Consider the following 15589-nt stretch of genomic DNA (forward strand, 5'->3'; position numbering starts at 1 on the left):
CAATGCGGGGGACACGGGTTCGAGCCCTGGTCTGGGAGGATCCCACATGCCGCGGAGCCGCTGGGCCCGTGAGCCACAACTACTGAGCCTGCGCGTCTGGAGCCTGTGCTCCGCGACAAGGGAGGCCGCGATCGTGAGAGGCCCGCGCACGGCGATGAAGGGTGGCCCCCGCTCGCCGCAACTAGAGAAAGCCCTCGCACAGAAACGAAGACCCAACACAGCCAAAAACAAACAAATTAAAAAAATAATAAAAATAAAGGAATTCCTTTAAAAAAAAAAAAAAAAGTCATTGCCACACCCAAAGTCATCAAGATTTTCTCTTTTATTCAAATAGTTATTGGTCACTTCATCATTCATAAGAAGTCCCAGAGGTATATAACAATTTGATTGTTCTTTGAAGCTGGTATGTAATGGTAGGTCACTTCATCAATGTGTGACCCTGGCTGATATCCCACCTGATAGATTTTAACAATTTGATTTGTAATACTTGGTGAACACATACGATATACCAGGTACTAGTCTACGAGTTTTGTGTAAATCAACTCGTTTGTACCTTATAGTGAGCCTCTAAGGCAGATACTACTCTCACTTTGTTTTACAGATTAAGGAAACTAAGATAGAGAGGCTAAGTAACTTGATAAGGTCACACCAGTAAGTTAATGGTAAAGCCAGGTTTTGAACCCCAGCTATCTGGCTCTAGAGGCCATTACCTTGACCTTTATATAATAAAATTATATAATGCAGCTTTATTGTTCTCTACGCACCTTTGCAAAAAGAAAAAAAACCTTTGTTTTTTGGGGGAAAAAAGCTATTTGCTAGTGCTATTGAGATCTAAGATAACTGTTAGAAAGTATTAGTTTTTGACCAATTAAATACAGAAAAGTTGAATTTGGTGATGGCTCAGATCTCTGATACATATTTGGTCCACAACAGGTTCTAAATGGAAAAAAAAAAAGGGAACAGCAGGCCATGAAACTGTTTCAGTAAATATTTAAGCCAGAACATGTTTAAATGATTTCACCATATTTAGACTTATTAAGTGTCTGACAGCAACAATTAAATTTCCCTTACACCACTGCACTTGCCAAAGAGAAATTGAAATGGAATTCTACAGTCCAATAAGCTAGAAAAACACTAAGTTAAACAAACTTAAACAGGTTTCTTTACTGAGGATTTTGCAGACCCTTTATTATGCAAGTGTGTAGTGCTATGAATTTTAAGAAGGGGGAAGGTTATGCTGTTTCTTAAACTATTTGACCACAGAAACTTTTTTTTCACAGTATCTAGCAGACTAGTACTTTATGAAATGCATTTTAAATAATATATTATGCCATATTCAAGAAATTAATGTTCATATTACATATGATATTCACATAGCATATTCAAGAAACAGGGGATAAATTAAAGCCTTGAGAAATATCATTCCCTACTGAAAAACAAAATCCAAAATACCTCTCACTCCTCAATTTCTTCCTTTGCAGATCCTTCTGAAACGCTCAAGTTGGAAGCCACTAGGGATATAAGGCCATTTTAATGAGGGGAGCACTTACTTCTCCACAAAGCATACTGCCCTCATATCTTGTTCAGCCTTTCAAAAAAATCTATTGAGCATCGACTATTTGTCAACCATTAAAAAGATAGGATAGTTCCTGACCTGAAGAAGATAAAAATGACAAGTAAATAGGTAGTAATAATGCAGTGTGATTAGGAGTCACAAAATCCTATAGGAAGGGGAAAAAAGAAGACTATCTAGTTTTGGGGAGTCAGAGAAAGCTTCTCAGGGGAAGTGAAATCTAAGTTAAGACTTAAGGAAGGATTACCAAAGCAAAGGGAATGGAAGAAGAACATACCAAGCAGAGCAGAAAAACACGTACAAAGGCCTTCTAGCTATATACACATGGTGGAACATGTGCAAGTTGAAGTGGGGGGGGGGGCGAGGGGGGATGAGTATTAAGGGATAAAGCTGAAGAGGTTAAGGAGGATCAGTAAAAATTCCCTACTTCTTTCTGAAATCAATGAGAAATTATTGAAGAATATGAAGCTAGGGATGGAGATGATGAGATTTACACATTATAAAGATCACTGTGGCAGCAGTGCAGCAAATAGATTAGAGGAAGGAAGGATTAAAAGTAGCAAAGAGATTCTTGAAGAGACTCTTTCAAGGACAGCCTAAACCCTTCCCATTCAAAGTATGGTTAATGTAGCAGCAGGAGCAATGGCAGTATTACCTCGAACCTTGCTGGAAGTGCAGACCCACCCCAGACCTACTGAATCAGAATCCACATTTACAAGCTCCCCAAATGATTAGCTGGTACAGTAGAGTTTGAGAAACACTGGCCTAAACTGCCTAGTAGATGCAGAAGTAGACTAGTGAACGAATTTAAGAACTATTTGGAGGGAGATGTGATTGTACTTAGCATAATCATTGAATGGATAAGGTGGGAAGGAAGGAGAAATCAATAGTGATATTTAAGCTGTGGGCAACTAGCTTGATAGAAATTAATGCCATTTTGGTGTTTTTTTTTTTTTTTTTTTTTTTGGCTGCACCACCCAGCTTGTGGGATCTTAGTTCCCTGACCAGGGATTGAACCCAGGCCCTCCGTGGTGAAATCACGGAGTCCTAACCACTGGACAACCAGGGAATTCCTTAATGCCATTTCCTAAGAAAAGGGACATGGGAAGAGGCAGAAGAAAGAGATGAGTTCTGTTTTGTATATATTGATTTTGAAGTTCTTATAGGACATAAGGCTCTTCAGGAGTTCAGAAAAGAGATCTGGAATCATCAAAAGGTGTTGGAATAGATTAGATCACTCTAGAACTGTACTTTCCAATATGGCAGCCTCTAGCACATTGAGCACATGAAATGGGATTAGTGTGACTGAGGAACTGAATTTTTTTTTTTTAATAAATTTATTTATTTATTTATTTATAATTTATTTTTGGCTGTGTTGGGTCTTCATTGCTGCACGCGGGCTTTCTCTAGTTGCGGAGGGCGGGGGCTACTCTTTGTTGCGGTGTGCGGGCTTCTCATTGCGGTGGCTCCTCTTGTTGCAGAGCACGGGCTCTAGGTGCGCGGGCCTCAGCAGTTGTGGCTTGAGGGCTCTAGAGCACAGGCTTGGTAGTTGTGGCGCACGGGCTTAGTTGCTCCGCAGCATGTGGGATCTTCCCGGACCAGGGCTCGAACCCGTGTCCCCTGCATTGGCAGGCGGATGCTTAACCACTGCGCCACCAGGGAAGTCCAGGAACTGAATTTTTAAATTTTGGTTTTAATGAATTTAAATTTAAAAGTTAAAGCAGAGTAAAATGTTTTCCCATAAATACAACTTCATTGTTTTGGTAATACTACATTTCACTTTAGCCTTTGAAAATTTGGCATCCAAACTGAGATGAGCTGTAAATACAAAATACACACCAGATTTTGAAAAGTTAGCACAAAAAAAGTGAAATATTTCATTAATTTTTTAATTGATTACATGTTGAAATGGTAATTTTTTGCACATATTGGATTAAAAATATATTATTAAAATTAACTTCACTTATTTTTTAATGTGGCTGCTAGAAAGTTTTAAATTATATGCATGGCTCACATTATATTTACATTGGAAAGCACTGTTTTAGAAGTATACAGTGTGAAACTTAGAGGGACTAGGATAGAATTCCATGGGTTTCCAAGGGATGCCATAAGTAGACAGTCAAAACAAAGCTCAATCATTTTAAGAAGGATATGATTAAACATGTAATGCTAAGTAAAATTAAGATTGAAGTGTCCAAAGAGGCCAATAATGACTTTGTGGATTAATTTAATTTAAGAGTGCGGACTAAAGTCAGATTGCAAGAGGTTGAGGAGTCACTGAGCTGTAAGGAAGTAGAGATAGCAACTCCACTGAAAAATCTGTCTATGAAGAGTGGACCAAGAAAGGGCACAGATGTGTCATAGAGGGCTTTTTGTTTGAGAGGAGAAACTTGAATCTGTTTAAATGTTGTTGGAAAGGTGCCAAGAGGGGGATAAGATATACAAGAGAAAGGGAATACTGATAAAGGGAGATCCCTAAGAAATTAACTCAGTATGGCCTTTAGAACAGAGATGAGCCTAGGATAGGTGGAACAAATACCTCATCCACAGTGACAGACAGAGGAATGGAGAAGAGGATAGGTAAAGATGTTGGGCTGCAGGAAGTGGAAAGCATTCCCATCTGATAGTGTCTACTTTCTCAGAAAGTGACCAACTGCCAGCGGATGAGAGGGATGTAGTGTGCAGGAATTTTATAAAAAGAGAAAAAGGGGATTTTTTAAACTGTTGTGGGACTTTTGATCTCCTTTTAGGGATGAAGAAAGCTGGATAAACAGATGCTGCCAAACTTACAATGCACAAACAAAGAGCAAGTTCACAACTTTCTTGAATCCATCCAAGTGTTGAGGTTGTAGGGCAACCAACCAAGAAAACAGGTGTGACAGTGGCTTACATAGACAAGGCATAGGTGTACAAAGAAAAGAAGAGTTCAGCTAGGGTGACTGGCAAAAAGGGTGAAGTCTCCGCTACTGAAAAAAGGAGAGTCTCCACCCTGGTGCAGGCTTTTTCCTCATGAATCCCACTGAGTGCTCACATAAAAGATTTTGAGAGTACTGGAAAAGTCCTCATTGTGCAAAACTCAGGGACAGAAACAACAGTCTTTGCTGGAGGTAGAAAATACTTTGCTGGGACTCTTCACTCCTACCTGCCTAGGGAAAAGAAGTCTTAATCTGTGGCAGACAAAAGCTGTCACTCTTAGGGCACTGGTGAAAACTCACTGTGGCTGAGAGAATAAAAATCTGTTCCCAAGGGCAGAGGCAGAAATATGTGCTGGGCTCAGAACTATGTTGGCAGAGGCAGGAGCACGAAGACCACATCCCCAAGACCCAGGAACGTGATGACTGCTTAAGACTGAGGCTTCATTAAACCAGAGAACATCTCCACCCCCTCAACCCCCCATCCCTACTGCCAGTTAACTAGCATCAAGAAATAAGCAACTTGCAAGAGAGACCCTCTCTAAGGTGCAACACAAAGGGAAAATCTAAAGGTGAGGGTGGAGAAACATTAAAAAGAAAACCTCTGCAAACTAACCCCACCTAAAACACAAGGTATAGCTAGGGAAATTTTAAGCCTGTGGTGCAGTGACAGTAATCTCAAAGCCTCAAACCCAGGCCAACTACTAACCCTGGAATAAAGACCTAGTAGAAGATAAGGTATGCCTACTGCCAGGCACAAAAACTATTTACCTCAGACTCTAGACCTAAAGAAGATGTCTGGCTTTCAAAAATAAAATGACAAAGAATGGGAAAAGGCAAGAAAAAAAACAACATATTCCTAAGAGACAAAGCAATCATCAGAACTAGACTCAGATATGACATATATATGTTGGAACTGATAGAGGATTTTTTTTTTTTTGACTGTGTTGGGTCTTCGTTGCTGCATGCGGGCTTTTCTCTAGTTGCGGCGAGTGGGGGCTACTCTTCGTTGCGGTACGTGGGCTTCTCATTGCGGTGGCTTCTCTTGTTGCGGAGCAGAGACTCTAGGCATGCGGGCTTCAGTGGTTGTGGTGCACAGGCTCAGTGGTTGTGACTCGCGGGCTCTAGAGTGCAGGCTCAGCAGTTGTGGCACATGGGCTTAGTTGCTCCGCGGTATGTGGGATCTTCCCAGACCAGGGCTCGAACCCATGTCTCCTGCATTGGCAGGCAGATTCTAAACCACTGAGCCACCAGGGAAGCCCATGATAGAGGATTTTAAATAACTATGATTAATATGTTAAAGGCACTAATGGAAAAGATGGACAACGTGTAAGATCAGATAGGTAATTTCAGCAGAGAGATGGAAATTATAAGGAAAAAAATCAAATGAAAATACTAGAAATTTTAAAACTCAGTAAGAGAGATGAAGAATGCTTTCACCAACTTATCAGTAGACTTGACGCAACCAAAGAAAAATTTAGTGAACTTGAGTATAGGTCTGTTGAAAATAATCAAACTGAAAGACAAAGAAGGAAAAATGTGAAGAAAAAAAAAAATAAAAGAGCTGTGGCACAGTATCAGTGGTCAAGCATACATGTAATTAGAATTAAAGAAAGATAAGACAGAAAGAATGAAACAGAAAAAAACTGGAAGAAAATAACCACCAAGAATTTTCCAAAATTAATGATAGACATCAAATCACAGATCCAAGAAGCTCAGAAAACACCAAGCAAGATTAAAAAACAAAAACAAAAACCATTTAAGGCAAATCATTTTCAAACTGCTGAAAATAAAAGACAAAGGGAAAATCTTAAAGGCACCCAGAGGGGAAAAATAACAGTTGTGGTGAATGAGATGGAAGAGTTTATCAAAAAACATAAGATTGCTGAGCAGCACTGACAACCAAGGTGAAGTTAGAGATTGTGGTTACAGGATTTTTTTAATGCAATACTCAGTGGCCTTTTACCAAAAAAAAAAAAAAAAAAAAAAAGTACATGTGGTTGAACTTATTCAGAACTCAGGTTTTTCTGGTCAAGGTGATAGAAAAGGAATGGGACAAGGGGACTGAATATCAGTCTGGAATATATGCTAAATAATCAGTGGAAGTAAAAAATGCCTGAGAACATCTAACTCTACAGGCTACAATATAATGCAAAATGATATCACAATATACTTTCAAGAAACAATGTTTTTAGTGTATTTTTAATATTTACACTGATTCCTTCTAATGCTGAGCAAGAAAGGAGGCAATACACTGTACAATTGTGGAGGATAACTTTTTGAGGTTTTCCCAAAAACTAATTAAAGAGATTAGACTGATTTCAATATATAAGTATTTAAAAAATCTTTTAAATCAAATAAAAATTGGCAAGGAGCAGACACTACAATTCTGCCAGCTTACTTTTATAAGCCTATTTTAAACACAGTCACTGTTGAATAGTAGTCCTTCTCTCAATTTCCATTAATGTGGGCCAGAAATCAAGATGAATAAAGTGCATGAGCCCAAACAAGTTCACATGCTTTCAGTCTAGATTTAACATGTGACCACTATTGTAATGATCAAAGGAAAAACTAATATTGAAATTGGTATGAGCTAGCTTCAGTAACAGAAACTCAGTTAAGGGGACTTCCCTGGAGATCCAGTGGTTAAGAATCCACCCTTCCACTGCAGGGGCCATGGGTTCGATCCCTGGTCATGGAACTAAACCCATGTGCCATGTGGTGAGGCCAAAAAACAAACAAACAAACAAACAAAAACTCAGTTAAGAAAAATAGAACCTGTTAAGGGAAAAGTGTGCTTAATAAAAACCAAATGAACCTCAATTTAAAAAAAAACAAACCCTCTGTCAGCTCTATGCAATCTCCAGTAAATTATGTATTGCTTATGAAAATTTTTAATAGAGACTTCCCTGGGGGTCCAGTGGTTAAGAATCCGCCTGCCAATGCAGGGGACACGGGTTCAATCCCTGGTCTGGGAAGATCCCACAGGCCATGGAGAAACTAAGCCTGTGAGCCACAACTACTGAGCCCGTGCGCAACTACTGAAGCCTGCATGCTCTAGGGCCCGTAGGCCACAACTACTGCAGCCCATGCCTAGAGCCTGAGCTCCACAAGAGAAGCCACTGCAAGGAGAAGCCCATGCCCTGCAATGAAGAGAAGCCCCTGCTCACCGCAACTAGAGAAAGCCCGCGCACAGCAACAAAGACCCAACGCAGCCAAAAAAAAATCTTTTTTTAACGATAAATAAAGTGAAAGGAGATATCCTCAAATGTCACAAACAGCTGCTCCTAATTCCATGACCTGATGTATTATTAAGAGCCAACTAAAAAACTAAGATTAAACTAAGTCAATAAAAAACCAAAATATAGAAACTAAAGACCACCACTCTAACTTAGGCAATAAATGTATTAGTTTATAAAGATTTTCTTTTTGAACTATGGATATTTTCTTAAAGTAATAAGAATTGAGACAGAAACTCCAACTTGCATGTGACTTGCAGAGAGATAAACTGTATCAAACCTTAACATGCAAGACAAACCATCTTAAATACATGCAGACCCATATATTCTAAGATAAGACCCCAAACAAACTGATCTAACATTAACAGTACTCAGGCTCATGTGTTCTAGAGATCACTGACTTCCAACAATGCGTCCCTGCCAAGATGCTCCAAGACTAACTCTGGCTCCCAAAACCCTTCCCTAATTCTTCCCATTTGAGAAGCCCCATTGTTCCCTTAGTTTACGGTCTCCCTTGCTGCAGCATAACTTTGTTTGAATAAGGGTTTGTCCCTGGTGGTCTTTGTATTGCAGAGCTTAACAAGTTTAGATCCCACTGAGCTTGCTACACTAGCCTGGACCCTCAACTGGATGGTAATGTGAACATCTAAAATCCCTTTGGTTTCCCCCTTAGAGCCACCCTTGTGCTGAAATTGAATCCATTATTCAACTTCAATGAGTTCTTCAGTGATGTGTTTTTGGGTTTTGTCCTGGGAATAAATTCCCCTGGGACTCTTTGCCTATCTGATTAAATATGTACTCATTTTCCTTGGTGAAGGTCTGCCAGATCTTTGATTTACCATTAGTCATCCTGCCTATTGTCTACAGTACTGCTACATGTCTAAAGAAGTTCACAGAAGACAGTTATAGACCCATTAAACCTGTCCTCCAGGCTTGCTTTCCAAGGACTGATAAGTTCACAAGGTCTTGATAACCCGGCATTATTTGGGCAAACTTTTAAAAAGTTTGAACTTTTTAAGACAATACAGCAATGTTCTTCAGTCTTGTCCGTGTGTGAAAAATTGGCTTCGGGAAAGATATTCTCTGTATATTCTCTCTGCCAGGAGACTGCTGATTAATGACCAGAGACTCACACAAGCAATAATTTCCCTTTTAACCTAAACAGCCTGTTTGTCCTATGGTTCATCGCAAAAGACTTGGGGTATCTCCGAACAGAACTCTGACTTATATTTTCTCATTTTTGCATATACCTTTCTCCATGACAACTTCACCAAAGGCAATTTAGAATTACAAGTGGTCACTGAGGGAAACTTTTGCTCATTTGAGAGGTACATTAAAATCAAAAGAGGAATGAATCAGAAGATAAGGGCTCTTAAAATCTACAGGAGCTCCTGTTCTAATTGGCCTACATGAAATGTTCATATAAATTTCAAGAAATAATTCAAGAAACTCCAGAAGGGGGGAAAACCTCCTAATACTTTACATTTTGGCTCTTCTAAGGAAAACACTTCTGCTTCAACTGTAGCTTGAAAAAATTTTAACTGCTATTAGTTAAGAAAATAGTTACAAGAAGAAAAGCAAGGCATTCAGAGCTTTTAAATGTAGTCTTTTAAATTTGATTTACGTACACAGGTTAATAAATTGTATTCAAGAAAAAGTTCATTAAATACTCCTGAAATACAGATGATTCTACACAAATTAGAGTTAATAATATCACTTTTCTCCCTTATCACAATATAAAAATATTCTAGTTTGTACAAGACTAGGTTTTTTTTTTTTTTTTCCCCCACGATTTAAAGTCTCTAAATTTCTTGTATAGGTTTTATGGGTTAACACTGTTTCCACAAATCATTTATTACTACAAAAAAACCAAAATTGTGCTTAACAAAATGGAATGGTTATAAGTGTCTTTTGAGAGGTTTTAAATTTGTGGAGTTCTTATGCTTCCATAAGACTGCCATAAGGACTTCCTGTGTCAGCCTAATTTGTAATTTCCAGAGCCTTAGTTATCTTTAAGAATATTAATGAACATCAATTTAATTGAAACATAATCTTGGATAAATAGACAATATAATTTTACTATACATGTGCTCTTATTTAATAACTGGAGTAACTCTTAGCAACCAGGTTCAAAAGGATATTCAGATGCCCTTATATTATGTTGGTATGCATATACATTTTGAAAGAATATAAAAGAATTTGTGTAGGTAAGGGGATGTCCATGCAGAGTAATAAACACTTTTTCTACCTAGATTAAAAAAAAATTTTTTTTGTCTTAAAACAAAAAGTGTCTGGTCGTGCTAGAATACAAGAGTACGTTTTGTAAAGACAAATTTAAGAGTATACAGAAAATGTAGAAGGTTTGAGGGGTGAACTTTGTCTGGGTTCATTATGAGCTACAAATAATAGGTTGGAAATGATTAAGAAATATGTTAAAACTGTTGACAAAGTAGGTTAAGTATGATGAATGTATTCACAAAGATAGGCTCATGAAACCATTACTAGATGTTGTTACATAGAAAATAAACAGAAAGAGTAAAACTATAATTTAGATTTTTTTTTTTTTCTGGTAAAACAGCAAAGCTATCTCTGTGCTCAGCTGAGAGTTGTCTTCTCTCATTATTAAAGAATACCACTCTGAACATTTTGATATACTCAAATCATTTTTGAAAAAAGTTCCCCACTTTTGAAAATATTAAAGTTCCTAATAATCTCAGTCACATACTCTTTCATCTTTTATGCTTATGCATCAAAATTAACATAAGTAGACTATGTTTCAACAAATGGTATTGGGACAGCTGGATATCCACATGCAAAAGAATGAAGTGGAGCCCTACCTCACACCATTCACAAAAATTAACTCAAAATAAATCAAAGACCTAAATGTAAGAGCTAAAACTATACAACTCTTAAAAGAAAACATAGGAATAAACCTTTACAGATTGATAGAAAAAATCTTTTCTTAGATGACACCAAAAGCATCAGTGACAAAAGAAAAGAGATAAATTAGACTACACCAAAATTAAAAACTTTTATGCTACAACTATTACTCTCATCAAGAAAATGAAGACAATTCACAGAATGGGAAAAATATTTGCAAAATCATATATCTGATAAGGGACTTGTATCCAGAATATATAATGAACTGTTAGAACTCAACAATAAAAAGACAAATAACCAAACAATGGCAAAGGATTTGAATAGACATTTTTCCAAAGAACATAAACAAATGGCCAATAAGCACACAAAAAGATACTCAATATCATTAGTTATTAGACAACTGCAAGTCAAAACCAGGAGATTACCACTTCACACCCACTGGAATGGCTTCAATCAAAAGAAAAAAATTAGTGTTGACAAGGACGTGGAGCTATTGAAACCCTCATACACCACTCATGGGAAAGTAAAAGCTTTGAAAAATAGTTTAGCAATTCTTCAAAAAGTTAAACATAGTTACCATGTAACCCAGTAATTCCACTTTTAGGTATATACCCAAGAGAGATGAAAGCATATACCCACATAAGAACTGATACATGAATATTCATATGGGCATGACTCATAATAGCCAAAAACTGGAAATAACCCAAATGCCCACCAATTGATATATGGATAAAATGTGGTATAATCATACAATGTAATATTATCAGCAATAAGAAGGAATGAAGCTCTGATACGTGCTATAACATGGATGAATCCTGAAAAATTATGCTAAGTAAAGGAAGTGAGTCACTAAAGACCACTATACTATATGATTCCATTTATACAAAATACTCAGAAAAGGCAAATCCATGGAGACAGAAAGTAGATTCATAGTTGCTTAGAGCTGATGGGGGTTCTGGAGGCTGGGGATTAAATACTAATGGGTATGGAGTTTCTTTTGAGGGGATGAAAATGTTCTAAAATTAGATCATGATGGTTGCACAATCCTGTTACTAAAAAACACTGAACTGCATACTTTGAGTGAATTTGATGTTATGTGAATTATACCTTAAGATTTTTAAGCAGGCAAATGCTGAAAGCAGGTATATATAGAAAAGTTATGGAAATAGAAGATGTGGAAATAAAAAATTATTTGATCATTCTAATAAATCCATAAATCTAAAATCTAAAAATGAAAATGGCTTACAACTATTGACCTAAGAAGACAGCTATCCTCTCTTCGACAAAATTATTGGCTGTCAGTTTTCAATTAATTCTTCATGTATTGCATTTTGATAATACAAGAACCAAAACGTAATGATAAGGTAGAATCTATTAGACATGTATTTGAAATCTAGAATCAGCATTTACAAGATGGATATGTTCCCAGTTCATACATGACAACTCAAGTATAGTTAGTTAAACTCAGAAGACAATGCCCTTATCAGGTACAAATATCATGAAACTATGAAAATATGAAACACATGTTTAAGCTTGCTATTTTCTCATTATTTAAAATTCTAATAAAGTCCCTTACTATCCTTTTTTTTTTGTTCAGTAAATTATTCAAAAAGTGACTTAGAAGCATTTTTAAAAGTGGATCCATTGGGCACAGATGGTAAATGGTGTTACTATTTTTCCCAGTATACTAAGTATAGATATTAACTGAGACTATTTCTTGGCTTTGGATATTTTTGACTCATGTTCATATCTTGTCTCCTCTGACCACTCTCTCTGATTTTGCCTTTACCATATTGAGGCATAATAAAACTGTTAAGATGTCTTTTTTGCCTAAACTCTCTTGAGTTTCCTTCACTTTATGGAAAAAATGATAATAGGAAAAATTAAGTTTGTTTGGCATTCTCCAAATTTTAATAAATTCAAAACTATTCTAAAAGCCCTTTTTAAAAATCAAACTTAAAAAGAAATGGACAAATCCAGAGTTCAGCCTTCCTAGGTTAAACTATGTGCAAGTAAAATTTGTTAATAAAATGCTTCAATGTGTCTTTGTCCCTTCAAGCTGCTGTAACGAAATACCACAGACTCACATAATCAACCAAAATTTGTTTCTTACAGTTCTGGAGGCTGGAAGGCCAAGATCAAGGTGTCAGCATGGTCAGCTGAGGGCCCTCTTCCAGGTCACAGAGGTCTCCATATATCCTCACATGGCAGAAGGGACAGACCTTTAGGAGGAAATTGGTCTCCTCAGGAGTTTAAAAGAATAGCTATTAAATCTTTTTTTTTTTAATTTTTATTTATTTATTTATTTATTTATTTATTTATTTATTTATTTATTTATTTATTTATTTATTTATTTATTTATTTATTTATGGCTGTGTTAGGTCTTCGTTTCTGTGCGAGGGCTTTCTCTAGTTGTGGCAAGCGGGGGCCACTCTTCATCGCGGTGCGCGGGCCTCTCACTATCGTGGCCTCTCTTGTTGCGGAGCACAGGCTCCAGACGCGCAGGCTCAGTAATTGTGGCTCATGGGCCTAGTTGCTCCGCGGCATGTGGGATCTTCCCAGACCAGGGCTCGAACCCGTGTCCCCTGCATTGGCAGGCAGATTCTCAACCACTGCGCCACCAGGGAAGCCCGCTATTAAATCTTTTACCGTGAAATTTCACTCTGAACCTGCTAAATTCCACTGTAGAAGATTTAATAGTTGTTCCTTTAAACTCCTGAGACCAATTTCCTCCCAAAGGCTCCTTCTGATATTTGAACTTTCCTCACACCATTAGCCCCAGTCTTCATTATTGTAAAAATTGGAACTTTACTGCAAGTCAGCAAAATACTTCTGCTATAATCATTATAGCACTGTCAGCAGAACCAACGTCACCAAGGGAGGAACAAATGCTGGAGTTATTCTCACTGCACTGGTCATTTTCTCCAAGATTTTCCAGACGTCTATGAAGAAACTAAGCTCCACTGAGAATGTGCCCACCACACGGAAACAATTATTGGCTTACTCCTGTTGTGATAAAATATAGATAAAAATCTATATTCCTGATATTATCTGTAACTCACCAGGAATTGCAACATCAACACCAGGCTTTTGCCCACCTCCTACACCCAAACCTATCTTGGGTGTATGGAATAATTAAGAGGCTTTCTGATATTTAAAGCCCTTTTCTCTCCAGTGTAGCATGTATCCTTTAGAAGGGTAACAAGAGACTTCCAAAATGAAGCAGGTATTGGCTGCTCGGCAGAGCTCTCAGAAGTGATAACTGAATCTCTTTACGCATACTGTGCAAGACTACTACTCCAGCAGCAAGAATAATACAATTAGAAAAGTGGTCCAAATTTTGCCTCATCCTCTGATGTGAAAGCCCAACAAACCAGTTTAAATACACTACCCAGGGGACTTCCCTGGTGGCGCAGTGGTTACAAATCCGCCTGTCAATGCAGGGCACATGGGTTCGAGCCCTGGTCCGGGAAGATCTCACATGCCGCGGAGCAACTAAGCCCGTGCGCCACAACTACTGAGCCTGTGCTCTAGAGCCCACGAGCCACAACTACTGAAGCCTGCACGCCTAGAGCCCGTGCTCTGCAACAAGAGAAGCCACCGCAATGAGAAGCCCGTGCACCACAACTAGAGAAAGTCCGCGCACGGCAACAAAGACCCAACGCAGCCATAACTAATTAATTAATTAATAATTAAAAAAACACTACCCAGGACTGTCATGGACAATCACACTGTCTTTATATCCTCTTGGCAAGCCAAGGGACACTTTGTTTTTAGTTAATACTTCCTGTTGTATCTCTATAAATATCATTGGACTGGTGAGATCCTGGTGGTTTCTGGTCAATGGGCATCACCAGTAAAAGTCAAAGGGTTCCCTTTGAATGAGACACAAAGGCTTTACCTTCATACAAAGAAGTAATGAATCCTATAGTCTATACACAAATGTGTAACATTACCAATATTAAACAAAACCTGATCAGTATTATGGCAATTTTGTTAATCAAAAACGTATGAATTTGCAGATATAAAAAGTGACAACCAATCTGTTAATTGAAAAAACTTTTTTTTTTTTTTTGACTGCACCACGCAGCCTGTGGGATCTTAGTTCCCCAACCAGGGATAGAGCCCAGGCTACGGCAGTGAAAGCGCCTAGTCCTAACCACTGGACTGCCAGGGAATTCCTCTGAAAAAACTTTTAGTCTAAAGAAATACTAACTGAAAATAATTTCTCCATATGTAAAAATGTATATTTGATATATTTTTCCAAAAGTCCCCAAATTTTGATATAGTTGATTTTAAGTTAACTATTCTAGCAAACCACTGTAAATATAAATGAAAGATTATAAATGCAATGCATTTGGCACACTATTGTGACTATGTTTTATTTTTAAGTAAAAAATGAATCATAGCCAAACAAAATGTTTTGCCTCTGAATATTTTCAGCTTAAGGGAAAAAAGTCATTAATGATGAACATATTTTCATTTTTCAATGTTTTTAATTTTTTATAAAGATTTTAATTAAGCTTCATAGTCACTAAGCAGTTTTTAAACTTAGGCATCATGATCCTTTTGACTTCATGCTTTCAAATAGAATGATTATCTTTAAAACATGACAAATTTCAGAATCCATTAAAAATTATTTTATTCAAATTATGTTTTCCAAAAGAGAGGGTTCTGTGCCAGTCGTCTTTGAAAGTTTTCATACCTACAAAAGAAAAACATATTTATAAGAAATTTAATTAGAATCTTTCATAATCTGACAAATGACTCATCAAAAAGCAAATAACTTTACATGTCATTTCTAAAATGCTAAGATTAAAAACTTAGAAAGTTAAAAGTTAATCTGGGAGTTTAATTATTAATTTATAAAAGACAGCAAGCATAGTGATTTAACTGGCTGTATCAGAAAGCACAAATCATAATAAATTTTATTAATTTTTTTATCTTCTGCAAATCTGAGAGCTAGAAGGGACCTACGAAAAAAT

At 37.3% G+C, this 15589-nt stretch overlaps 1 protein-coding gene across 2 annotated transcripts in view; it reads right to left on the reverse strand.

Moving 5' to 3' along the window:
• Nucleotides 1-15229: 15229 nt before the first annotated feature.
• The window catches only part of HIKESHI (heat shock protein nuclear import factor hikeshi), a 39416-nt gene continuing 39056 nt past the window's right edge, over nt 15230-15589 (reverse strand). For both annotated transcript variants that reach the window (XM_068555064.1, XM_068555065.1), the window contains exon 5: nt 15230-15309. In XM_068555064.1, the coding sequence (XP_068411165.1) occupies nt 15255-15309 (55 nt within the window). In that variant the 3' untranslated portion in view covers nt 15230-15254. The remainder of the gene's footprint in view (nt 15310-15589) is intronic.

Source organism: Eschrichtius robustus, chromosome 11, assembly GCF_028021215.1.
Source record: "Eschrichtius robustus isolate mEscRob2 chromosome 11, mEscRob2.pri, whole genome shotgun sequence".
NCBI lineage: Eukaryota > Metazoa > Chordata > Mammalia > Artiodactyla > Eschrichtiidae > Eschrichtius > Eschrichtius robustus.